A 27,697-nucleotide genomic window follows, 5' to 3' on the forward strand; every position below is an offset into this window, starting at 1 on the left:
CATGATGCTGTTTCCGAGATGGCTATATGTCTTAAGACAACTGCCGATCTTATTGCAGATCAAGGATTTAAAGAAACTTAGGAGAATGGTGACCAGATTCTGCTGGGGTGGAAAGAAGGCCAAAGTCAAAATGGAATATATGTATGGGAGTAGGAAAGAGGGAGGCCTTGGGATGCCTGATATCAAACAATATAATTGGGCATGTTTGGCTAGACACTTAGCGGATTGGATATTAGACACAGAGGAACATACGATGTGGAGTACGGAGTGTGTAATGTTTGAGCCTTATCACCCCTACTATATGCTGCATGTTCAGGGGAAGTGGTTACCTAAGGGATGGAGACAGCATATTTTATTACATCCAATGCGACGGGTATGGCAGTATATACTAAAGGTATTAAATAAGAATCCACACTGTACGGATCTGCTTCCTCTGGTGGGGAACAGTGCCTTTGATCCTGGGAATATACAACCGAGGTTCAGAAACTGGGCACGGGATGGGATAGTATTGGTGGCGGATGTTATGCAGGATTCGGGGAAGATTATATCTAGAGAGGCCTTAGAGGATATAGTGGGAGCAGAGAATGTGACCTGGTATGATTACTATCAATTACATAGCTATATTAAGGGGAGACATGGCAGACAGACACATGGAGAAGGGGGTAGAGAACAGAACGGGAGGGAAGGGGAGAGGACAAATGTTGCACATGGATGGATGGAGGGCATGGGAAAAAGAGCACAATCACTGGATTAAAAAAAGGAACGGGGGGGGGGGGGATGACCCTGCACCTTGGACAGAAGGAAGGGGTCATGCACAGACACAATCTCTCACACACACAGTCTTTCACTCTTTGTGAGTCACTGTGACACACACTCTCTCAAACACACACTCTGTCTGTCTGTCTGTCTGTCACACACACACTCTCACACACACACATACACTCTGTTTCACTGCCCACCCCTGTGCTCCTGCAAGGGCTTGCTGGAAGGAGAAGGATATGGAGACACACACACACCCACACACATATTCTGTCACACACTATCTCTGTGTCACACACACATACACACACACTTTCTCACACGCAACCAGTCTTTCACTCTCTGTGTCTCACTGTCACACACACTCTCACACACACACACCAACGTTCTAATGTGCCTGGGACCGTGGCTCCCTCGGCTTGGAGGTGGTCTGCTAGCGCCTGTTTCCTTTCAAACAGAAACGGGCAAGAAGGAGGGAGAGAGGGAGGGACCCTGAGGGAGACAGGGAGGGAGGGAGGGGGGCCACGCTGGAACTGGGAGGGGGGAAGGAGGAGGAAAAGGAGGGGAGGAAGGAGGAGGGAAGGGGGTGAGGGGGGTAAGGAACAGGGGAGGGGGAGGGGGGCCCTGCCGCACACTCTCATTCTCACACACAAACTGACACACAGACAGTCTCACTCTATGTCACACACCCGCACACTCACTCTGGCTCTCTCTCTCACACAGTCACTCTCACACACACACTCTCAAACATACACACTCCCAGGAAAACCTTGCTAGCACCCGTTTCATTTGTTCCAGAAAAGGGCCTTTTTTACTAGTACCATAATAATCCAGGATAGATAAGACGACCTCTTGGACCACCAAATCAAAGGGTCCTTTTATTAAGTTGTGGTAAAAGGGGGCCTGCTTAGCATCAGTGTGTGTTTTTGGCATGTGCTTAGGCCCCCTTTTAACTCAGTGGGTAAAAGGCTGTCTTTTTTTCCCGAAAATAAATGGCCATGCAGTAAGTGAACCACTTGCCACAAGGCCATTTTGGGGGAGAGCACTTACCACCACCCATTGAGGTGGCAGTAAGGGCTCCCGTGCTGACCCAGTGGTAACCAGGCAGCATGCGGTGCAGCACGATTACTGCCGCGTAAGCACCAGCGCTCAAAAATAGCAAACATTTTTGTAACACCAAAAATGGCACGCACTGGAGGTGGGAACTACCACTGGGCTCTGTGGTAGCCCGACGGTAGTTCCGGATTGGTGCATGGCAAGCCTGTTGCCACGTGCTAATCCTTTAGTAAAAGGGTCCCCAAATGCACTAGATGTGTCAAATTGCATTAAAATGGCTCTTTTTCCAATACTAATCTCCTGCCAGACTTCTGTCAAATAATGTCACCAAAACTGTCTCTGTGCTATATCCTTTTCTAAAGCCTGACTGAGGGTCATGCAAAATATCATGATATAACAAATATTTAGTTGTTCTGTGACCACACCCTCCATAATCTTTGCCACAAAGGAATGGAGGACAATGGTGTATAATTCAACTCAATGTCCAACTGCAATGAGGGATTTTTTTTTTTTAAATAGGAGTATTATATGGCCCTTCTCTGCAGGAAACTTTCCTGCATCCAGCAGATTTACTATACCTTGATGTAAAAATAGCAAAAATTCTGATGTTGTACTTTGCAGCAAGTATGCAGGACACATACCCCCAAATTCTATATATGGTACCTTGAGCTTATTGTCCTTTTCCCCCATTCTCTATTTCTGTGAATAACACTATCATCCTTCCTGTTTCCTCAGCTTGTAACCTATGTCTCTTTCTCTGCTCACACCCAACAGTGTTAAAACCTGTTTTTCTCTATAACAGCACCAAAATTTGCCCCTTCCTTTCTGAGCACACTACCAAAACCTTCTTCATCCATGCTCTCGTCACCTCCCATTTAGATTACTGCAACTTGCTCCATACTAAACCATCTCTCTCCTTCAATCTGTTCAAAATTCTGTTGCACATATTCCACCAGTGTTGCTATGCTCACAGATTTAGACAATTCAATAACCAACATAATGGCAACAGAAATATATTTAAAAGTACTGCAGACAAACAGGATCTCTGAGGTACTCCTGTACTTATCTCTTTCAACTTTGATGTTTCTTCCCCTAAAGCAACATTAAATTGTCTGTCCACTAGAAAAGAGGCAAGCCAACACAACACCTTACTGTCAATACCAATTGAACATAATCTATTAAGCAAAATCTTGTGACTGATCGTGTCAAAGGCTACAGAAATGTCTATGTTACATGAAAAAAAATGTCTACCTTCATTAAATCCAGTTTTGATCACATCAAATAATGACAACAGCAAAGTTTCTGTATCATGATCGAAACAAAAACCCAATACTTTGGCAAGGGTTGTTTCTGTAGAATGCAGAGGGCAAAAGCCAGATTCGAACGGACAAGAATACCTTGAGAGGAAAGAAAGTTAAAACAGCGGCAGTGAGCAGCACATTCAAGTAGCTTGGATAAGAAAGAGAGGAGGGAGATGGGATATTAGGGCAGGTAGGGTCCAATCAAAGTTTTTTGAGGAGTGTTGTAACTATGGCATGTTTGAAGGCATCAGGAACAGTTGCAGTGGAAAGTGATAGATTGAGGATATGGACAGATAGAAGGTATGACGACAGTAAGGGAGACAGAGTTGAGTAGGTGGGTGAAAATGGAATCAGAGAACAGGTAGCGAGTTTGGAAGAGGAAAGAAGATGTACAGTTTCCACTTCTGTCTGCTTGATATTCAAAGTGATTTAAGCGGCCAAGAGCCCACTTAAATCACTCGTGGCCACCCAACTGCTGATATTCAGCTCTGACCAGCACTGCTTTTAAGCAGTCTTAAATTCGACCACTTAGTTATGTGGGTGCCAGCACTGGATATCGACCAGCATCTGCATAACTTATAAAATGTTCCCCAGCCCTTCCATTTCTCCTCTTACCCCTTCTCCCCAAAAGAGCCTTCTCTTTAGATTGCCCTACCCCAAAACAGTCCCCCCCTTCCAAGCCCCCTCTCCTTGACCATGCAATATGCCCACCCAACACAAAAGACCCCATGGGCCTACCTAAAATCCCTGGTGGTCCAGTGGGGGTGTTGGGAGGCAGGAGCAAACTTCAGTAGCTCCTGCCCCTAGCGGCCACCTCATTAAAATGGTTGCCGCAATCCCTAGCAGCAGCCTTGTGGTACTACTATCTCTATATATTTTTTTTAATATATTTTTACTAATATAAAATAAAAAAAGAGTGTACCTGCTCTCCTTGAACACCAATACCAGTAGGCCCTACTGGTCCTGCTGGTCCAAGCGGTCCAATGTCGCCCTGCAGAAAAAGTATTTTCAATGAATGTGTCAATGGATATTTTCTACTGGACAGTTTAAAGGGTGAACTTTCTCTGATTAAATATATCGAAATAAAAACCAAAAGAACAAACAGCACTGCATTGAAGAATACATGAGTCATGAGAATTTAACTATATTAACACAATGATAAAATTTCAAGCAAAAATAAAACACAAAAAGTATACTAAAATATGAATTTAAAGTGTTCCATGTAATGCCACACAAAAAGAATCATGTGTAGCAGGACCCCACAATGTGCCCTCTGTGTCCAGACAATGGAACACAAGTCAGCGTTCCTACCCTGGGCCAGCCCAACGTTTGCCTTAGGCCCACCCAGCAGCTGGACATACCATTCTGAGGCTAGTGAAAATGAGGAAGGGGGAAGAGGGGGCAATGGTGAACATGGGAGTGCCACAAGTCACCCCATTCCTCTGTCTCCCCTTTCCTCTTCTCTTCTACCTCTCTTCCCCCTCCCCCTTCAAATTAAAATTTTAAATACCTTAGCCAACAGGGATCCTCAAACCCCACCAGTTGAATAAATCTGGAGCTCACCCCGATCACCTACAGTGCGGCTGTGAATGGCTCAAAGTGCCACCACTGATGCAGGGACCGTGAGCATGCTCATTCATGCAGTTCCTGCAGGGCTACCCTCACCCTTTTACTAAGAGACTTCCCAGATGTGCAACTAACATTGATATAACTAAACCTGGAATTCATCTTGACAAACTAAATACAAAAAAACCCACCCCTAACCAATACAAAGTGAACAAATTAAATCATTTGAAATCCCCGATAATAAACTTTTCTGTTTGTCGCAAAAGCAGTCTAAACTACACAATACCTTGTTACCCTTAATGGAAGGGCCTGGAGACCCAATTGGTCCAGCTGGTCCTTCAGAGCCTTTTTCGCCCTGTAATTAAAATGATATATAGTACCAAGTGTTAATTTTGGCAATTCATGTGCAGTAAATGCAAAACCTTACTGTACTTTTGTAAATAGGGTTCACAGTCCATTAGTGTCCTATATAGAAGACATTAACGAGTAAAGTAGACAAGACATACAGCTTAGGGGCTAACGCTCTTCTAAACAATCTTCCCATAGACACAGAGGTCAATATTCAAAAGGTTTTCTCAGTTAATTTTTGGAGACAGTCAGATAAAATCTCAGCATATGAAATTTCCTCCCTGCTTACCAAATAAATACCAGACACCTCCTCCCAGGAGCACCAAATGCACCCAACTGACACAGTACACTCCTGTCCCACCCACTTTGGTGACATCTGTACAAGGTAAGCCAATAGATGGCTTCCCTTGCACCCTGTGTGGCTGCACCGGCTGCACATAGCTTGCTACGGCCCTGCCCCCTCCTATCTGCTAATAACAACTGTAGTGGGTAGGCAGTGCCAGATCACACTGCTGTCCGGCCCATGAAAGAAAGACTTCAGCCAAGTCCCAACCAATCCCCATCTCCTAACTAAATAGAAGCAGGATGGCAAATCTCTACATCTCTTCATTATCCCCACTCCCAGTGTTGCCAGGTGGGCGGTTTTACCGCCCAATTGGGCGGTTTTTTGGGCTTCTTTTTTGTCTTTTGGGCGTTTTTTTGGGCGTTTTTTTGGGCCGCAGGGGGCAGGGTTAGTGACGTTTTGGGCGGGGTTAGTGACGTTCTGGGCGGGGGCCGATGACGGCGGGGACGGGGTGATGACGCAGGGGTGGGGGTGTCAGGGGCGGGGTTTGAGTTTGGGCGGGTTTTGGGCTGGATTTAGGCTGGTTTGGGTGGGAAAAAAATTTTCCACCTGGCAACCCTGCCCACTCCCCAAAAGTGTCCTAAAGCCAGGTGACAGGAGCAGAGGGTCTTACCTCAGTTTAATACTAAGAAGTCTATTTATTAAAGTATCCTTATTTGGCAGTTTAATTCCTAGCTGTAGTACCAGCTGACAACAGGGCAGAAGCATCTGGGGATTACTCCTGCCTGCAATTAACCCAGCATGAACATCCTTTGTAAGTGCCGGGGGGGGGGGGGGTGGAGGATCTTTAGGGGTGAGGGATGGGGGTGCATGTATGGTTTGGCTACTTTAAGAAATGCTGCATGCCAGAATAGGGAGAATCAAGGAGATACAAGAGAGTCTGGGATGCTGTAAAGGATACTGCTAGGGCGAAATCAAGGGTTTTGAAATTGAACTTTAATGCAGCGGCAGCTCAGATGCGTTTACCGAGTATGTGCAGAAAAGAGGGGAATTCAATAAATGGTGCCCAAAATTAGGCACTGGGATGATCTGTGCTAAGCTAGTATTCTGCAAAGGGCTCTCTGAGCATAACACCTTTTTAAGAATACTAGCTTAGCGAATATTTCACGCCTAACTTTGGGAACAAGCATTTACGCCAGACAAAAGCAGGTGTAAACGCTGGCACCCAACTAATGTCAGTTAGGCACAAAAATGCAGGTATTCTATAACATCGTGCCTACATTCTGAGAACGTTCTAGACCAACACATGCTCCTCCCACAATCATGTCCCCTTTGGAGTTGCACGCTATGAAATTTAGGCACCCTTGTTGCAGAATAGGGCGCAGAGCAGATCCATGTGTAACTCCTAATTACTGCCAAGAAAGTGCTTATTAACACTAATTATTGTTAGTGCCTAATTAGCTCATTAGATTACACGCAGATATGTGATGTGCACCCAAATTTGGGCACGCTATATAGAATCCAGCAGCAAGTGTCTGCCCTGTGCAGTATCTGCAGAGCAGATTCTAGCCATACCCCCAACAGTTACTACACAGGCATTTAAGTTACTGTGTGTTAATCTCAGCAAATAACTGCAAAACTTTATCTCACTTAGTAAACAGGCTCCTCAGTGTCAGTGCAGCTTCCAGCTATCAGCAATTACTGTAGTATTTATTTATTCAATGAATTCCGGTGTGAGCTGACCAATCCCCATTCAGAACAAAGCTACTTCGAAAACCTCTAATTCATGGGGAAGTGACATCATCGAGTAAGATGGACGTCTACTGTAGGTGCTCTGTCTACAGCCTGAGAATTTTCTCTCAAAGCATAGCAGACCATGATTCTTACATCCTTCTGTGTGGCAACGAATGGGAATAGTTGTCAGACTGGTATGGCAGTGAGAAAGAGACGAGATGAAGGGAAACTGACCCAGCATGTGGGAGTTTGGGGGAGGGCAGGGGACCATGTTGTGCAACTATGGCGGCAGAGGACAACACCCAAGACTCTAGTGGTGATGTGTATGAATAGGATTACAAAAGTGGATTTGCAGGCCTGGATGGATGTGATGAAAGAGGAAATACTTTCAGTGAAGAGCCAGATTAAGGATCTGGTGTAGGAGCTCTGGTCAGATCTTGCTGATATGGGAGTGAGCATTGAGGGTGTTGAGGCCCATATGGACAGCTCCGAGGATACTGTGGCAGAGATGCAAAAGGAGCGGACGCAGTTTGGGAGGAATATCAGAACTTTTAAGTAAGGTGGAAGACATCGAGAACCTGACCAAGCACAATAATGCGCACTTGTGGGGAGTGCCCAAGACGGCAAAATACAAAGATCCAGTGGCAATGGTTCAGCAGTTTGTAGCCTGATTGTTACAGGATGAATCTCTCTCTTTTCCATTGGAGAGAGCGCACAGGTCCCTGGGGCCTAGGATCGCAAACAGACCACGCGATATAATTGTGTGCTTCCACCATTCTGCTGATAAAGAGAGGTTGATGCATAAGGCCCATGAGCTGGTCTCCTTACAATGGAATGGACACAACGTTAAGCTTTTTCAGAACCTGGCTTATAGCACACTTTTAGGGAGGCCACTAAGGCCATGGCTGAGGCTCACTGGAAGTATAAATGGACAATTCTCTTTGGAGTTCTTGTTACCATCAATGGCATTCATAAGAAAATTGCTTTTGTGGAAGAGGCTTGGGACCTTTTAAGGTTGAGGGAGTTGCTGTTCCAGAGTGGATAAACCTGTGGAGCATCTTGACATTCATTAGAAGCTGGTAGGTTTTTGCTGGCATAAGACTGAACAGAGTACCAGACAGATGAGTCAGAGCAGGAAGTATGGTGATGCATAGGATCCCAGCTGAGATGGACTGGAAAATTGCTGGGGGTATTTTGAGGGCATTGTTTCTTTGGCTCTTTCTACCATAATTTGTGGGTTTGTGGTGTGTGTGTCAGGGACAGGAGGGGATTTTTTAGAAGAGGTTATGTGTGTCTAAATTTGGGGCTGACTGAGTGCAATTTTTCTTTTTTTGTGTGGGGGGAGGAGGAGGTGAAGTGGATAGTATGGGGTCCTTTTGGGGGGGGCTGTTCTGCTAATGGTGGGAGGGGTAGGTGGATTTAATGATGACCACTTTAGATGTTTTTGTATTAGGATGGGTTCACTGAAGAGTCCACTTGTACCTACCAACGGTTTTATGTTGTGAGTTTCTCGTTTACTTGTATTCTTGTGTTTGTTTTTTGCTGGTTCATATTATCATATAAAAAAAATAAAAATAAAGTTTAAAAAAAGAAAACCTGAAATTCAGAATAAGTGAATTATGCGACACATTTTACCTTTTGGCCTTGAATGCCTTCTCCAGTTACACCTCTTTCACCTGGAAGCCCATTTGGACCTGGAGGCCCCTAAGAAAAAAATATAGATGTTCAGAAAAACAGTATACCAGAAACAGAGAGAAAAGTTACCATAAGGATTGAACTGATTCAGATTCTGAAATCCATAACTACATCTTAAAACTGTTCATTGTGCCACAGTGGTGTAGCTAGACTGAATGTGCCCTGAGCAAAAAAACTTAAGATGGGCCAATAACACCATCTCTCCCAAGATAGTTGCGACTAGGTTGAGGGAGGGAACCCCTTGTGAGTTCCAATAACCAAACTCTGCAAAAAACATATTCCAGACCAAGAGCCCTGTTTACTAAGCAGCGCTAAGGGTGCATTAGCATTTTTAGCGTGTGTTAACGATTAGCGTGTGCTAAATGCATAGGAACATATGGGCAACTCTAGCGTTTAAGGTACACTAAAAACACTAGGGTGGCTTAGTAAACAGGGCTCCCATGTGTTCTTCCCAGGACCTTTTGAATGAGCGAAACTCCCTACTGAGTTTACTGACAACCAGCTAACGTAACAGAAAATCTAACAATTTGTCTTTATAAAGAAATTCACCTAAGGTGGAGTACAGCAGGTACAATCTAACATAAAACTTACAATGTTGTTAACAGCATAACAATAGTATAAATGACCAAATATAACATAAATACAATAAATTAAGTAAACTTGAGAACAGGAAATTAAAACCTAATAATAGGACAACCATGAAACAGTATCAAAAATAATTTTAAAAAATAGGTGACACACAGATTACTGCACACTAACCCATAAAATAGTTCAAAATTTCTGTCAATTGAACCTGGAGCCCAATCTCTCTTTTCCATTATCCCCATTACACGTTATCATTGAATTCTTTATATATTTACAATTCTTTCCTTATTGATATGCTTGGGTTTGTGTATTTTGTTTCATATTTTGTAATGATTTCTTTTTAGCTTGTTAGCCACATTGAACTTGAAATTGTATGGGAAAATGTAGGGTATAAATGTCATAACTAAATAAAAAATAAAACAATAAAACACTTTAACGTGTTTTGTGGTAACCTGATCTCGTGTGCTAACCCTGCATTATGGGCTTAGGGCCCCTTTTACCAGGCTGCATCAAAAGGGGGCCTGTGCTGGCATCGGCGCATGTTTTTCATGCGTTCCGAGGCCCCCTTTTACTGCAGTGACTAAAAGGGAAGTCTCTCTTTCCTGCAGAAAACGGCTGTGCAGCAAGTAAAGCACTTGTCACACGGCCATTTCGGGGGGAGCCCTTACCGCCACCCACGGTTAGGGCTCCTGTACTAAACTGAGGGTAACTGGGCAACATGCGGCACTGCCCGATTACTGCCGGGTACAGCACCACAAAAATATATATTTTTGTAGCGCCGGATATGACAGTGCACTAGGGGTGGAAAGTACTGGCAGGTTGCTGCGGTAGCCTGGCAGTACTTCCTGTTTAGCAAGCGGTAAGCCCACATTGGGCTTACCGCCACTTAGTAAAAGGGGTCCTTAGTGCCCTTTAGTAAAAGGGTCCCTAAGTTTATTATATAAGGCAATCAAGGGTTAAGGGGGTCTTTTACTAAAGATTAGCTCAAGTTATCTGCAGCGGGGCCCACAGGAATAAAATGGGCCCTGCTGCAGATAACTCGAGCTAATCTTTAGTAAAGACCCCCTAAGTGACTTGCGTAAAGCCACAAGAAGGGTCAGTGGGATTTGAATCCTATTCTCTCTGTTAGATTCATGATATACCATGAAAGGTGTTGCCATCAGAGGCAGCAGACCTTTGTAACATAGGCACCAGTGTGAGTCTGAAGGGCTGCGAGATTGGGGAGAGTTAAAATCCATATAGGTGTATACGATCAGTGACTCAGCTGTTTCATGAGGCTAAGATGGAGTAGGGTGGGATTGGGGCAGGGCTAATTAAAATCCTTAGGGTGAGGGCAATACCCATGTCAGCAGTAAAGGAGCAGTGGGGAAACTTTTGAACATCGCAGTGAAGGACCCCTTTACTGTATCTCTGGTGCATATGCCCCAGCTGTTTTCCCCTAGTATCTCTATTACTGATGGTATTATACACACTGAATACACTCCAGGAAATTATGTGGCAAAAACATCCCAATAATGTACCACAATAATAATCATTAATAAACACAATAGTATTTGCAGTATTCTGGAAATATATGCATGTAGTTTAACACTTGGCTCCCAGTCAGTCCTAGCTCCCCAGTCTAGCATCTTCCTGTTGGCCATGTGAACAGTAATGTTCACAGCACTGTAACAGAAATCCTGTAGTTACTGGCAACCATAAGATGATTTGCCTATCAAAGTTTTTGGTAAGTTGCCAAATGGCCACCAGGCTTTAAATCTGCTGGCCTTTAATTTACTATAGAGTTACAAAACATGTTTGGAATATGTATTAGCTATATCTAATGGTTAGAGAAGTAGGCTGAGAACCAGGAAAGCCACAGTTCAAATCCCACTGCTGCTCCTTGAGAGCCTGGGCAAGTCACTTAACTCCCCATTACCTCCAGTACAAACTTAGACTGCAAGTTTCCAGGGACAGGAAAATACCTGTTGTACCTGAATGTAACTCACCTTTAGCTACTACTATAAGAGGTATGAGCTAATCCAAAATCCAGTACCAGGCATATTATGAAGTAATATAAAACCCTACAAAAGTCACTCAGGACCTACAGAGCAACTCTAGCATACCATAATAGCACTAACTTCCAGTAATAACACAATAGGGGCCTATCTAGGAGAAGGCAGCACTGTAAATATTGTAGTGGGCACTAGATCAACAATACAGCTATTGGAAAAATTAAACAAACTGGATTAGTACAGATTGATCCAACATAGAAATTCAGTGCTTAACAGAATGCCTGGCCTCTTTCACACACACACACACAACACAGATGCTCAACAAATACAGAATAAGTAACCATAACCTAAAAATAGAAATATGTAGACAAAGATTAATCTACACTTCTTCCCTTGGTTCATTAATCTCATCCCATGGCTTTTCCTACCATCTCTATGCTGATGACTCCCAAATCTACCTTTCTACCCCTGATATCTCACCTTGCATCCAAACCAAAGTTTCAGCGTGCTTGTCTGACATTGCTGTCTGGATGTCTCAACGCCACCTGAAATTAAACATTACCAAAACCGAGCTTCTCATTTTCCCCCCCAAACCCACCTCCCCCCTCCCCCCGTTTTCTATTTCTGTTGATGGCTCTCTCATTCTCCCTGTCTCCTCAGCTCGAAATCTTGGGGTCATCTTTGACTCTTCTCTCTCCTTCTCTGCTCATATCCAGCAGATTGCCAAGACCTGTCGTTTCTTTCTTTACAACATACGTAAAATCCGGCCCTTTCTTTCCGAGCACTCTACCAAAACCCTCATCCACACCCTTGTCACCTCTCGTTTAGACTACTGCAATCTGCTTCTTGCTGGCCTCCCACTTAGTCACCTCTCCCCTCTCCAGTCGGTTCAAAACTCTGCTGTCCGTCTCGTCTTCCACCAGGGTCGCTTTACTCATACTACCCCTCTCCTCAAGACCCTTCACTGGCTCCCTATCCGTTTTCGCATCCTGTTCAAACTTCTTCTACTAACCTATAAATGTACTCACTCTGCTGCTCCCCAGTATCTCTCCACACTCGTCCTTCCCTACACCCCTTCCCGTGCACTCCGCTCCATGGATAAATCCTTCTTATCTGTTCCCTTCTCCACTACTGCCAACTCCAGACTTCGCGCCTTCTGTCTCGCTGCACCCTACGCCTGGAATAAAACTTCCTGAGCCCCTACGTCTTGCCCCATCCTTGGCCACCTTTAAATCTAGACTGAAAGCCCACCTCTTTAACATTGCTTTTGACTCGTAACCACTTGTAACCACTCGCCTCCACCTACCCTCCTCTCTTCATTCCCGTTCACATTAATTGATTTGATTTGCTTACTTTATTTATTTTTTGTCTATTAGATTGTAAGCTCCTTGAGCAGGGACTGTCTTTCTTCTATGTTTGTGCAGCGCTGCGTACGCCTTGTAGCGCTATAGAAGTGCTAAATAGTAGTAGTAGTAACCCAGACTCTGCATACATTGGAACACCAGAGAAGTAGAAACAGTGACCCATGTCCTGCATATAATGCGTAGCCCTCTCCTCAAGTCACTTCACTGGCTTCCTATCCATTTCCGCATACAGTTCAAACTCCTCTTATTGACCTATAAGTGCATTCACTCTGCAGCTCCTCAGTACCTCTCCACTCTCATCTCTCTCTACATTCCTCCCTGGCAACTCCGTTCACTGGGTAAATCCCTCTTATCTGCACCCTTCTCCTCCACTGCTAACTCCAGACTCCGTTCCTTTTATCTTGCTGCACCTTATGCCTGGAACAGACTTCCTGAGCCGGTACGTCAAGCTTCATCTCTGGCCGTCTTCAAATCTAAGCTAAAAGCCCACCTTTTTGATGCTGTTTTTAACTCCTAACTCTTGTTCACTTGTTCAGAACCCTTATTTTATCATCCTCACTTTAATATTCCCTTATCTCTTGTTTGTTCTGTTTGTCTGTCCTAATTAGATTGTAAGCTCTGTCGAGCAGGGACTGCCTCTTCATGTTCAAGTGTACAGCGCTGCGTACGTCTAGTTGCGCTATAGAAATGATAAGTAGTAGTAGTATACTGTGCAAAACAAAAGATTGAAATGTGAAGCTACTAAAACTGACATATTCCAACAAATTTAAAAAAAACTGAAAATAAGGTGATGTGTATTTATTGGACTAACGATATATATGTTTTAATTAGCTTTCAAAGACTAAAACCTCTTTTCTCAGGTCAGGGTAGTATAATGCTTTCATGGTATACTGTCCTGACCTGAGGAAGGTGATTTTGGTCTCAAAGCCAGTCAAAAAATGTATTAAGTTGATACAATAAAAAAAAGTACATTTTTCATTTTTTGTTTTAATGTTTATTAACCTTTAGAGTGGACTAACATGGCTACAATACTATTTTATCTTGAATTAAAAATAAAATTATTTTTCTGCCTTTCTTGTCTGGCCATTTAAATTTTCTAACCATGTTGGTCCTAGCCTCTGGTTTCTGCTTTCTTCTGTCTTCTCTTAACTCTCTTGCCAGGGTTTTCTGTCCATTTCTCTTTTTTCTCTCTCCTGCCTTCTTCACTTCCTCCATTACATCCATCTCTGACATTTATCTTTCTCTTTCAGCTTTCTTCTAATTTTCTGCCTCTTTATCTATTTAGATTTCATTTATTCTTACTATCCTGTCTTAAAGTTCCCATTTTTCATTGAATCTAGCTACAGCTTTCCACGTTTTTCTCTCATCCAGAACCATCCATTCCTCTTTCCCTTATTCCCCAGTCTTTCATTAACTCTTCCCTTTCTCTCTTTGTCATATAACATCTCCTCTCTATTTTTCTCTCTCTCTCCCTCCACACTTGAAAGCAGCGTCCCATAATATATTTGTTTCATCACAATGCAGAAAGCTGAAACAGTGGTTCAAAAAAATTGAGATCTTGGAGGGAGAGACATCTTTCAAAAAAAACGTTATTGTCCAGAACAATATGCAGATTACTCCAGAATGGATTCAATCTGATCACATCATTTTATGCAGGGGTTTTCCACCCTGTCCTCGAGTACCCCCTAGTCAGTTTGATTTTCAGATGAATATTAGTAACTACTCAATGACATCACTGAAAACCTCTGCACTAGAACAATATGATCAGAATATTTCAATAACATTTCAAATGAAAAAACACTTCTATGGTTGGTATATCCTCTTGGTACTGTAACAATTTTTTATTCTTGATATAAATTTGATTTGCCTTTTTATGCAACAGTAGAGCAGTAGGGAGGGAAGTTATTTAAAGGCACTCTAGCTATTTGATAAATCTTTCCCTACTCCAGTGCATAATAAAGGAAGGGCAGGAATAGGGAGGGTAAATTTGTTAAAAGGAAAACTTTGATGACGACCTTTACTAATGGGTTCTTATCGTACCAGTTATGACGTTTGAATGTATGTATCACTTATATTATTGGCTATGCGTATTTGGAATTGTCATCAATAAAAATTGTTGAAACCTAAAGGCACTCTAGCATTGCAATCTATATTCACAAGTTTTTCAACCTATTTTAAATAAAGTTGGGTTTCTTTTATTCATTTTTTCATCTGACACATATAGTTACTTACAGGTAATCCTGTCTCACCGATTCCAGTAGGCCCTATGGGACCAATTCTTCCTTCCACACCTTTTTCACCCTAATAAAATAAGCATCAAAACCTACATGTTTAATTTTCATATCAGTTTTATTATTATTATTATTTACTGCTCCATATAAGACATCAGTATACATGCCTGCGCAACATAGGGGATGCTTCAGTAAAATATGGTACTTTTTGCACAACGCAAACATTAACATGTAGTAAGTGCAAAGCTTATGTGGTAAATACAGAGCGTGACCTGCATCTGCCCTGTATTTAGTGTACAGGGCAAAGAGTTACCACACAGGCGTCACATTACATGCTGTGGCAGATAGTACAGAACACCTGCACTATTTGCCACAGCATTTAATGCAGTGCAGGGCCAGGAAATACACGTAAAAATGTGCCATAGCCACAGTGGTGCTCCCTCCCCCCCCCCCCCCCCCCCCCCCCCAGCTGTATTCCCTCCTATTGCACGTCCGATCCGCCTCCCAGGACTTAAACATATCATCAATTCCCCAATCCCTCTCTGACACCTGAACATTTCACTAATCACCCCCCAATTCCCCTCCCAGTCCCCAGCAAGACAAAAGTCAACCCCCTTCCCCCTCCCCAAAGTCACAACACCTGCCAATCCTCCCATCATAATCCCACCCTCGATACATAGCTCCACCTCTGACATCATGACCCTTCCCCATCCCTCATTCTCCCTGCATGGATTCAAAATGGCCACCATGACCCCAAGTAGTCTTTTCACGGTACTGCAGTAGTTTCATGAGATAGCTGCTGGGAGAGAGCAGCTGTGTTAACATTGGCAAGAGAGTAAGAGCGGGTGTTCTGGACAGAGTGAAGTGACACCCCGAGATTCTAAAGCTCCCAAACCCCAGATCTCTATTCTGGACAATTTACCCACTCCCAGCTCGACTGCAGACGATATGAGATTTGAGTGCAGTGTGTGTGTGTGATCCCCTGTGAGAGAGAAAATAAATTGTGTTTTCCCTGTGACTTGAGTCAAGGGTTTTGCGAACCTGAGCTAGTAAAGGGCGAGACCCAGGTTACATAACTTTATCAGCCTCAGGGCCAGTGCAAAGATACTGGGTGTTCAAGGTGAACCTTCAGCCTCACCCACCCCCCATCAATTAACTTTCAGACCCCTGTGCCTTCCCTCCCCGTCTCCCCCAAGAAATCATGCTTTTATATATTAGATATTGTTTTAAGTTTGTGTGGCTGTCAGGATCTATTGTCTTGCTTTGACTGCAGTTGCTTTTTGCTGTCTTCCCCCAAGCTGCTGCCATAGGCAACCACCTAGTCTTGCCTAATGTTTGAGCTGGCCCTGATCAGCCTCCTTCAGTTATTTTTCCTGTGTAGGTTTTATGTGCCTGACCAGAAACTATTCAAAGACTATATACATGACCATCAGGGACCCTTTCTACCTGTTCTGCGTGCTTGGAGAGAGGAGTTTGGAGAAGATTCTGATGTTATATCCTCAGACACCAAAACTAATGTGTGTTCCCGCCCTCCCCGGCAGGGATAATCCTTAGCCCCAACTAATCCGGGGATGGGCTGAGTATATGAATGAAGACATTTCCTTTCTACGCATAAAGGCATGATATGCCTTGATGAAAGTTACCTTTTGAAAGGTATTTCTAGTTCATTACTATTTATAATTAAGTAAACCAATATTCTGCCTGCAACAGTCAGCAAGTTTTTAAGCACTCAGTGCCACGGGCTGAATTAGAAATTGATATTTAGAGCTGGGCCTAAACCGGCTACCAGCACTGAATATCCAGGTCTTTGTGGGCTGCCAAAAATTATAAGGATCTGGCTGATATTTGGTTCCAGTACCCAAAAAAACTACCAGACTTAGGGGCCCTTTTATGAAAGGGTTACTGCGCAGCAATCCAAAACTACCACTGCCCAATGCGGCCACCAATGGTAGTTCTGGCTCAAGCATGTGCCATTTCTGGCACACTGGCAAATATTTTTGGAATTTTTACCACAGCGCTAACCCAGTGGTAATTGGGCAGCACTGCATGCTGCCTGGTTACCACCAGATTACCGGGGAAGTCCTTACTGCCACCTCAATGGGTGGCAGTAAGTGCTCCCTGCCGCATGGCCACATAGTAAGAGTAATCTTACTGCGTGGCCTTTTAGGGAGGGGGTGCTATTTACCTGCTGCAGTAAAAAGGACCTGGCACACAGGGAAAATGGCCCCCGCCGCTATTGCAGGGGTCCTTTTTACCGCAGCTTGGTAAAAGGACCCCTTAGTTAGGACTGCATTTTATGTGGTCTTACTTGTTCAGCTAATTATCTGGGCACCAGCAGAATTAAATGCTGCTGAATATTAGCATTTCGGCCAGGTGGAGTGATTTAACCGGAGAGGAGCCTTTCCTGGTCAGTTAAATCTCTCTGAATGTCAACTAGTAAGATTTTACTCACACATACCTTAGGTCCTTGGTGTCCAATTCCAGGAGCACCCACAGGCCCAACAGGACCAATAGAGCCGAGTTCACCCTGGAAGCATAAAAAATACGATTGGTGACTAAGCACTTCTAATCGATAAAAATATTCCTTATTGCTCTCAGGAATTGTTGACCACAGTAACTAATGTGAAAGCTCCTTGAGATCATAATGCAGTCTAGGTTTTAGGGCAGGGGTACTGAAAGAAGTCCATAGGCCAGTCAGGTTTTCAGGATATCCCTAATTAATATGCAAGAAGAGATTTGCATATTTTTCACGCACCATTCTGTCCTCATGTGCAAGTTTCTTTAAAATTAGTCCCCTTATTTTCTTACTCCTGTTACTCTATCTTATCTATGTATCTGCTCCATCTTTGCTTACACCCTATGCTGTCTATTAAAATGTTTTATTGTGTTGACATTGTAATGTAGTATACTATGCCATACTTTGTATTATTTGAATATTTTTACTGCTGTAATTGTCTATTGTTTATGTCTGACTTGCTGTACACCGCTTTCAGTGAATTCTTTCAAAAAGACAGTAAATTAATCCTAATAAAGAAATAAATGTAATGGAGATGACAGGCATGCAAATCTCTCTCTTGCGCATTCATTACAATAACCTCTAATAACTTTATAATCCAAACTCAGGGACCTATTTACTAAACCGCACTGTAGGCACACTAACTTTTTAGAACGTACTAAAAACTAGCATGTGTTAGCGATAGAGACACCCATTGTATTCCTGTGGGTGTCTCTAGCATTAGCGCACGCTAATTTTTAGCACGCGCTAAACAATTTGCACACCTACAGCGCAGCTTAGTAAACAAGGCCCTAAAATCTTTATTAAATGCACAATAAATCATAAAATATCACATGAAATCTTCATAACACATCTAATCACCATTCATTCCTCACTATTTACCATCACTCATTCATCTCACATCTTTCCGATGGTACACACAATCGTAACTTAATTAACTGAATGGATATTATACAGCTCTCATAATTACCTATCTCTAGCCCACTATAAGGTATTAATAATACCCTTAATATTCTTCATCTCAAGTTCAAAACCTGCCATATTTTTCACTCTGTTCACAAATATTTATGTTTTCAATAGTTCCTATGCAGAAATATAAACCATTAATGTAAATTGTATTTATACTTCAGGCTCTTCATAGGGAAACTCCCTGATTGTCTACACAATTAGCGCGAGCTAACAGTTAGCGTGCGCTGAAAGCACTAACACGTCTCTAGCACAGCTTAGTAAACAGGGCCCTAGGGGTTTTATGAAGATTTTATGTGATATTTTATGATTTATTGTGCATTTAATAAAGATTGTAGTTTGGATTACATAGTTATTTGTGGTTATTGTATACAATTTTCTGTAGCTATATTGAAATTAAGATATCCAGGAAAGTAGATTGTTATTGTTATGCATATTCATTAGGGATATTCTGTAAACCCAGCTGGCCTCTGGACCCCCAGGACACGTTTAGGACATTAAAAGGGAAAAAAGCTACAAGCATGTAATAAGGGAATAAGTCATGATATTTGTATATAACACATTAATTGGCAAAAAAACCCCATACATTAGTTGCCCTTAATTCAGATAACTTAATGCATTACACAGTCAGAAGCGTAGCCAGGTTGAGGCGTCAGAGGGAGCAGAAAGCGGACTGCCAACGGCGCTAGTGCGTATTTTTCGCACAACAGATCATGTGAAAAATAGGCACCGGCACTGTTGGAAGTCCATTTGGAGGAGCAGTCACTCCCTTGGCGACTCACCTAGCTATGCCTCTGCACACAGTAAATAATAATGAGATGCAAAGCATGCAAAAACAGTTCTGCTTTATGCAAACTGAATAATGCAACTTGTGTTTAACCTCACAAGTTGTATTATTCATGGAACAATAATGCCACCTTTGAGCAGTGTAGTTCAAAATACTAGGTCAAAGTACTTAAGTCAAAGTAAATATAAATGTATATTTTAACTAGTAAAAAAGGCCCGTTTCTGACACAAATGAAACGGGCGCTAGCAAGGTTTTCCTCGGAGTGTGTATGTTTGGGAGAGTGTATGTGAGAGTGACTGTTTGAGAGTCAGAGTGAAAGTGTGAGTGTGTGTGTGTGAGAGAGAGAGTGAGTCTGGGTGTGAGTGTGTTTGTGAGAGAGTGTGTGTGTGAGAATGAGAGTGTGTGCAAGTGTGTATGTGAGACACAGTGTGAGAGAGAGTGTGTGTGTGTGGGCAAGAGAGAGAGTGTGTGTGAGACACAGATTCTCTGTGAGAGTGAGTGTATGAGACCAAGCGAGTGTGTGAGTGACTGTGTGGCACATAGAGAGTGAATGTGATACAGTGTGAGACAGAGTGTGTGAGAGTGAGAGTCAGAAAGACATTGTATATGAGAGACAGAGTGTGAGCCCTGCCCTCCCAATCCATGCCCATCTGTCCCCTGCCCCCTCCATTCATCCTTTTCCAGCAATTCCCCTCTCTCCCTGAGCCCTGCCCTCCCAATCCATGCCCATCCATGCTCCTCTGTCACCTGTCCCCTCCATTCATCCCTATCCAGCAATTCCCCTCTCTCCCTGAGCCCTACCCTGCAATCCATATCCATCCATGCCCATCTGTCCCCTCCATTCATCCCTATCCAGCAATTCCCCTCTCCCTGAGCCCTGCCCTCCCAAACCATGCCCATCCATGCTCCTCTGTCACCTGCCCCCTCCATTCATCCCTATCCAGCAATTCCCCTCTCCCTGAGCCCTGCCCTCCCAAACCATGCCCATCCATGCTCCTCTGTCACCTGCCCCCTCCATTCATCCCTATCCAGCAATTCCCCTCTCTCCCTGAGCCCTGCCCTCCCAATCCATGCCCATCCATGTTCCTCTGTCACCTGCCCCCTCCATTCATCCCTATCCAGCAATTCCCCTCTCTCCCTGAGCCCTGCCCTGCAATCCATATCCATCCATGCCCATCTGTCCCCTCCATTCATTCCTATCCAGCAATTACCCTCTCCCTGAGCCCTGCCCTCCCAATCCATGCCCATCCATGTTCCACTGTCACCTGGCCCCTCCATTCATCCCTATCCAGCAATTCCCCTCTCTCCCTGAGCCCTGCCCTCCCAATCCATGCCCATCCATGCTCCTCTGTCCCTTGCCCCCTCCATTCATCCCTTTCCAGCTGTTCCCCTCTCTCCCTGAGCCCTGCCCTCCCAATCCATGCCCATCCATGCTCCTCTGTCCCCTGCCGCCTCCATTCATCCTTTTCCAGCAAGTCCCCTCTCTCCCTTCCATGACCCCCCTCGCATCCATGCTCTTCTCTCTCCCATGTCCCAGCCTGGCCCGCCCTCTTCTCCCCCCCCCCCTTCGCATCCATGCCCCCCCCCCTTCGCATCCATGCTGTCGTTTCTCCCCTGCCCTCCTGCTCCCATTTTTCAACTTTACTGGCCATCCTCTTATCTCCCCCCAACATCCCTTTTTTTTTTCTTCTTTTTAAATTTACCTCCGTGGCGGTTCCGGCAGTGAAGCGTCAGGGAAGGAGGCGGCGCTTCCGACGTCTAGCCTTCCCTTCGCTGTGTTCTGCCTTCTTCTGACGTCATCCTTGACATCAGAAGAAGGCGGAACACAGCGAAGGGAAGGCTAGAGACGTCGGGAGCGCCGCCTCCTTCCCTGACGCTGCGCTGCCGGAATTGTTTGGGTTTTTTTCCGCCCTCAACATCATGACGTTTGACGCGAGGGCGGGGCAGAGACGGCTGGCTGGCTTGAAGGCTTCACACCATGAATCCACGAACCCTTGAGCCTGGGAGTGACGTCAGATGGCTTCAGAACGTTGTCCTCAGAACGTTGAGGGTGTGTTTTATTATATTAGATACTTAAGTAAAAGTACAAAGTACAGTGAAGAACACATTACAAAATTAACTTAAGTGAAAGTAAAAAAGTTATTGCTTAATATAATACTTTTTAAGTAAAAAGTAAAAGTACTGCAATTACTGCAACTATAATGAATGCAACTATTGTTTACATTTTTATCCCAACAACTTTATTGCTCTACAATTCAATCCACTTTGCTTTTAGTAAAAATAAATTTTTGAAAATGATTTGTCACTCATGCGAGTGTGCTTGTGAGTCATTAATCCAGCCCAGCTAAAAAGGTTCAACAACTATACTAGCAGAAAGTGGATTGTTCAGCCTGATAAAAAGTTCCTTCAAATCAGGCCAAGCTGCACAATATTATTGATGTCTTCTGACTGGGGACCAGATGCACTAAACCTAACGAGCCAGCAATGTGGTTATTACACCAGTTCTATCCAGTTCAGCGAGCAAGGAATACAACGAGACATGCACAAAAGGGTTCTCCAAGCTCCTTTCCTTTCACAGTAGCAGCTAATGAAAATTGTATGCAAACCTATTATAATGAGCTAATTACTATACAAATGTGCATGCAAGCCGTTTTCCTTAGCGATGCAAAAGAGCAGCTCCTACCATTACCGTGGGAAATTTAACGGGTGGCCAGGTGCTGCCAGTACTGCTAGAATGACAGCTGCAATATAACAAGTTCTAGTTAAGGAGAGCTAAGAAACCGACAGGTGGACTAAGCTTTAAAGGCAATGTAATATAAATGCTCCTATGCTCTAGTAGCTTTCATTTCTGATTTTCAGCAAGAGGCAAGATCCCCAAACCACAGTCAAGTTAACACTACCCTGCTACTAACACATAACTATATAATAGTGCTTTGCACGAGCTCACAAAGAGCGAGGGGGTGAATACACAAGTGTGGGTCCTGTTCTTAGCAGCGGTGTGTGATGACAAGGGCTTTGAGAACTGGAGTGGCGTCGCACGTAAAGACTCTCACCCACAAACCCACAATGAGCCTCTCGGTGCTCCCAGTAGTCCAGAGTAAAGGCCGGCTTTTTTATAAGTGGCACATTTCCCGATTTCCACCCTCTTTCACTTTACAGAGCAAAAAAAAAAAGGCTACGTTCATACATGCATCTTATCTGCAAGCATGAAAGCCATCTGAATCATGCGCAAAGCAGCCACACTTAGCGATTGGCTGCTCTGCACATGCTCAGCTGACCGACCGGCTTCCCCCCTATGGAGGAAATTGCATGCAAATAAGCTAACAGAAAACAGCTCATTTGCACATGATTTCCTTTGTGCATGCCCAGCTTTTTAAAAATTGGTGAGCAGCAACGGGGATCGGAAAGGTAAGAGGTAATTGTGGGGAGTTTAGTGCATCTGGGTTTGGGTCTGCAGGTTATGATCAAGGGAATCGCTGAAACACGACTTCCATATAGCAAAGAATACTTTATCATCATTATTGTCATTATCATCTGCATTAGGAGTAGTGCTTCATCTTTATCTTCTTTTGCATCATCATGCTGCCCAATTACAAAGAAGGCTTTCACAAAGTTGGAATTATTGTCTATTGTTGTTTTAACAATTTTTCGTCTGATGGAAAACTATGAATATCTTCGAGAATTGATGCAAGAATGTCAAATGTGTGGGAACCCTTCAGACAAGCAGACTTCCTTCCTGAAGACTCAATCAATCCTGTGGACAGTTACCCCAGTGTAAAATTTCCCATGAGATGACTATTGTGGTGGAGACATATGTCTTTCACCAAGAATTGCAACCAGTTTCAACTTCATCTCCACTTTAAAGTGACTCAACTCATTACTGTTCTGTTTGGCTGAAGACCAGTAACCAGTTCAGCAAACAGGCAACTCCACTATTCTTATAGGCTAAATTCACTGAATAACAAAATTCAAGATGAGATGATCCACTGTTTGTATGACAAGGTTTGCAACAGCAAAATCCTGTTTCCAGTTTTGTTGTTTCTTTTTGGTTCACCGAGGAATTGTCATTTACATCTCCCTTCTGCTTTTACTTTTTTTTTTCATTTTACTGCAATCATCAGATATAACTGAGTAAAAGTAGTAAAAACTGGTGAAATTATTACTTCAGTAGAAGTAAAAATACTTCTTTACAAGTAAAAGTAAAAAACTTGTACTTAAGTACAGTAACTAGTTACATTTACTTAGTTACTATACCACACTGCCTTTAAGATAGTGTTATCTTGTGCTGCTAATGTGCTATGTGAAGCAAGTTAATAGGGTCAGTGCTTGACACCAGTATCAACTGCATAAGTGGCTTTTTTTTTAAGAAATTAGAGCAGCTGAACATATAATTCTGGGCATATATGTTTTTATTCGTTCAGATTCATATGGCCAAAAGGTAGAATTTGGGGCATTGCCAAGGCAACACAAGATATATAGAAGTAATAGTCAGCTAACTAGGTAGGTAAGTCAATAAGAAGCCACTTAAAGTTAGGCAGCAAACATGAGCATAAATGCCAATATTCTAGTCATTTACACACATGAATGAGCACACATACATGTAAATAATCCAGCTATGCACTATTCTTTAATTATGGGCATATCTTCAATATTATATATATAGTTACAGGTGGGTGTGGCTAATATGTGCATAACAGAATACTGTAAATTACACACTCAAATCCCAAATCTAGGTGTGAGCATTCACACCAGCTCTATGATTGATATAAGCGCTCGCGCCTATACCTATATGTAGATATACCTAGTTCCACTAGAATTCTATAAAGGAAAGTAGGCACCTACTTTCCTTTACAGACTAGGCTTCAGATAGGCACCCTCTAGGTACCTACATACAGAATTGCCTTGTCAATATATAAATTATAGGGACAATTCTATAACAGGGTGTCTCCATTTGGGTGGACAGTAAAAGCCTATTCTTTAATGGAACCAAGGCACCTAGATTCCATAAAAGAATACAAGCCTAACATTTAGATGCTCGCAGTTACACCAGCCATAAAGCTGGTGTATATTTGGGCACCTAAATACGGCAGCAGCACATGTACCTTATAGTATTCTGTAAGTTACACACATAAGTGGGAGCCCCACCTATGTCTCCCCCATGCTCTGCCCCATGTATGAACTCCTTGCAGATACAGGTATGTAAATTAAGCAAGTATTTGCAGAACAACCCTTAGGTAGAATATTGGTATTTCTGCACATACATGCATGTATGTCACTATTCAAGTTTTCAAAATTTTACATTTCCATAAAGAAACCAGGAATGCAAATAGAACACATTAACGGAAACAAGTGGTACATATATTATTATCCTAAACATGTACACACATAGGCCCAGATTCAGTCTACAGTGTTCAAAAATCGGCACCTAAAAAAATCAGCACCAACGCTATTCTATTCAGTGCACAAATATGGGCGCCAGGACTTAACACTGCTGAAACCAGGTGTAATTTCTGGCATCCAATGTAGGTGCAAATCTCCGGTAATCTATATCATTGCCCACACATTTTAGGAATGCCCCTGGTCCACCCATGTACCTCCCATGGATACACCCACTTTTGAGTTGTGCGCCATGCAATTTGGGTGCACATTGTTATAGAATAGTGTGTAGGAAGATGTGCGCACAAATCCAAATTGATGTCAATCAGTGCTGATTAGCTCCTAATTATTGGTGCTAATTGGCTCAGTTGGCCACACATCTTTGATGGGCGCCATATATAGAATCCAGGGGATAACGTAACCTGTATATTTAGGTAAATATAAATTATGGGGCAGATTCTATATATGGCACCTAAAAAAATCGTCGCACAAATCAGTGCCAACTATGCATATTCTATAATAAGCGCCGATTATAGAATACATTTAGTTATATCTCAGTGCTTAAAACTACGTGCATCCATTTACACCAACGAAAACATGGAGAAATCCCGGCACGTAGATTTACGTGCACTGGACCATATTCTAAAATTACATATGTAAATTTTGGAATGCCCACAAAATGCACATTTCCCCACCAATAACCACGTCCCTTTTTGCCAGCGATCGTTAGAAGTTGGCGCACATCATTACAGAATACGCTTAGTTGTGCGTATAAATTATAATCAGTGCCAATTAGTGCTCACTATTGCTTGTTAAGTACTGTTATCAGCGCTCATTAGCTTGTTAAGTTACGCAGATTGTTATAGAATCTGCTTGGATTTCGGCGCAGATCTCTAGACGCACTATATAGAATCTGGGTATACATGTGTAGTTTGAAGCTGTGTAAATTAGATGTTTCATATTAGTTGTTGCCTGTCCTGATGAATGTATTGAAAACAGCTATCTTTGTTATGAAATCATAGTAACATAGTAAATGACGGCAGATAAAGACCTGTACAGTCCATCCAGTGTGCCCAACAAGATAAACTCATTTTACATGGTATGTGATACTTTATATGTATACCCGAGTTTGATTTGTCCTTGGCTTTCTCAGGACACAGACCATAGAAGTCTGTCCAGCACTGTTCTTGTACTAAGTCCTGAAGCTAATGTCGAAGCCCCTTAAAATTTACACTCCAGCCCATCCCTATCAATTCAGTCACGATCAGGGCGTAGACTGTAGAAGTCTGCCCAGCTCCTGTTTTGTTTCCCAATTACCGGCGTTGCCACACAATCTCTGCTAAGATTCCGTGGAACCATTCCTTCTAAACAGGATTCCTTTGTGTTTATCCCACGCATGTTTGAATTCCATTACCATTTTCATCTCCACCACCTCCCGCGGGAGGGCATTCCACATATCCACCACCCTCTCCGTGAAAAAATACTTCCTGACATTAGTCCTGAGTCTGCCTCCCTTCAACCTTAATTCAAGTCCTCTAGTTCTACTGCCTTCCCGTCTCCGAAAAAGGTTCATTTGCAGATTCATATCTTTCACCCCTCTTTCTCCTTTCCTCCAAGGTATACATGTTCAGGTCAGCAAGTCTCTCCTCGTAAGGTTTGCAACTCAAATCCCATACCATTTTGTAGCTTTTCTTTGTACCACTTCCAGTCTTTTTACATCTTTAGCAAGATACGGCCTCCAAAACTGAACACAATACTCCAAGTGGGGCCTCACCAACGACTTGTAGAGGAGCAACAACACCTCCTTTCTTCTGCTGGTTATGCCCCTCTATGCAGCCTAGCATCCTTCTGGCCATGGCCATCGCCTTGTCGCATTGTTTCTTCACCTTTAGATCCTGAGATACCAACACCCCAAGGTCTCTCTCCTGAGTCGAGCTTACTAGTCTCTCCCCTCCTATCTGGTATCTCTCTTTCAGGTTTCTGCACCCCAAATGCATCACTCTACAGTTCTTGGCATTAAATTTTAACTGAAAAAAATAAAGAAACTAATTAATCATACATATAATGTCAAAACATAGTAGTGGGACAGGGATTCATTAGCTCCGGGGGTCCTCGGTATTCACCCAGCATTTGGTCACGGTTCAGCTCGTTTCTTGCTGAATCTATGCTTATCTGGGTCCGGGGTGCTGTGTGGAACCTTTTAGGCTGTCGACCGGCTAGTCGGTTCTGCTTATCGCCGCCATTTTCGCGCACCAACCACAGACCAACCGCGGCCTGACCCGCTCGTCTACAATCAAAGCCGCTCAGCCGTGCGGCCGGCTGCGATCTCTCTCGGCACTGTCGACCTCCAGCTGCTGAGGACTGCCTGGCCTCCGTTCGCCTCCCTAACCATTACAGGAAGCTCATTCGGCCCAACGACTGCAGGCATCTGTTTGTCTCTCCAGGCCGTGGGGTGCCCTGTTCGTTGTTGAAAGGCCGGTTGGATCTGTGCGTTGCCATGCATGTTCGTGCACCGGCCGCCAGTGGGCCATGGCTGCCTCTTCCCCGTTCTTCATCTTTTTCAGTCGGAAGTCTGCTGCCTCTGCTGCCCTGGCCCCAGCAAGCTTCTGGCCGTTGCATCACAGTTGTTCCCCCCGCCGACGCCGATGGCTCTTCCTCTTCTGCCGGTCTGGCAGAGCGGTGGTGGACGTCCCTGGCTTGGAGGGCCCTGACGGTTGGAACTATGGAGGAGGACCGTTTGAGCCTGCACCACCTTGGATCCCTCTCCATAGCCCCTGGATTGTCGGTTGCGGTCAGGATTGATCGGGCAGCTGGTCTTCTCTTCTGCGACTGCTTCGTGCTCGGAGAGTGCTGCCCATCAAAGGGGCCCTGTTTCCTCCTGGTTCGCCGATCCCAGCCGTTGGCTACTGCCAGCATTCCTGTCCTGTTCACGGGATCTGGTTTCCTGCCTTGAGTGTCTCAGCGAGTCAAGATCTGATTTTGGACTCCTGCTTTCTCTTCTTTTTGTTTTCTATTCCTTACCTACTTATTGATTACATATTGTATTAATATTCCCTTCTTCCTCCGGTCCCTCTCTACTGTCATTGTAACTGCTCCATTAGTTCATTGTAAGCCGCTTAGGGGCTGCTTTATGTGGT

The 27,697-nt window shown here is 43.7% G+C and overlaps 1 protein-coding gene across 2 annotated transcripts in view; it reads right to left on the reverse strand.

Annotated features, from left to right (window-relative positions):
- Positions 1–27,697, reverse strand: part of COL28A1 (collagen type XXVIII alpha 1 chain) — a 378,659-nt gene that overhangs the window by 252,228 nt on the left and 98,734 nt on the right. For both annotated transcript variants that reach the window (XM_030200920.1, XM_030200909.1), the window contains exons 12-16: positions 17,375–17,443; positions 14,918–14,986; positions 8,683–8,751; positions 4,969–5,037; positions 4,039–4,107 (exon numbers count right to left, since the gene is read on the reverse strand). In XM_030200920.1, coding sequence (XP_030056780.1) covers positions 4,039–4,107; positions 4,969–5,037; positions 8,683–8,751; positions 14,918–14,986; positions 17,375–17,443 — 345 coding nt within the window. The remainder of the gene's footprint in view (positions 1–4,038; positions 4,108–4,968; positions 5,038–8,682; positions 8,752–14,917; positions 14,987–17,374; positions 17,444–27,697) is intronic.

The sequence above is a fragment of the Microcaecilia unicolor genome, chromosome 1 (genome assembly GCF_901765095.1).
Source record: "Microcaecilia unicolor chromosome 1, aMicUni1.1, whole genome shotgun sequence".
NCBI lineage: Eukaryota > Metazoa > Chordata > Amphibia > Gymnophiona > Siphonopidae > Microcaecilia > Microcaecilia unicolor.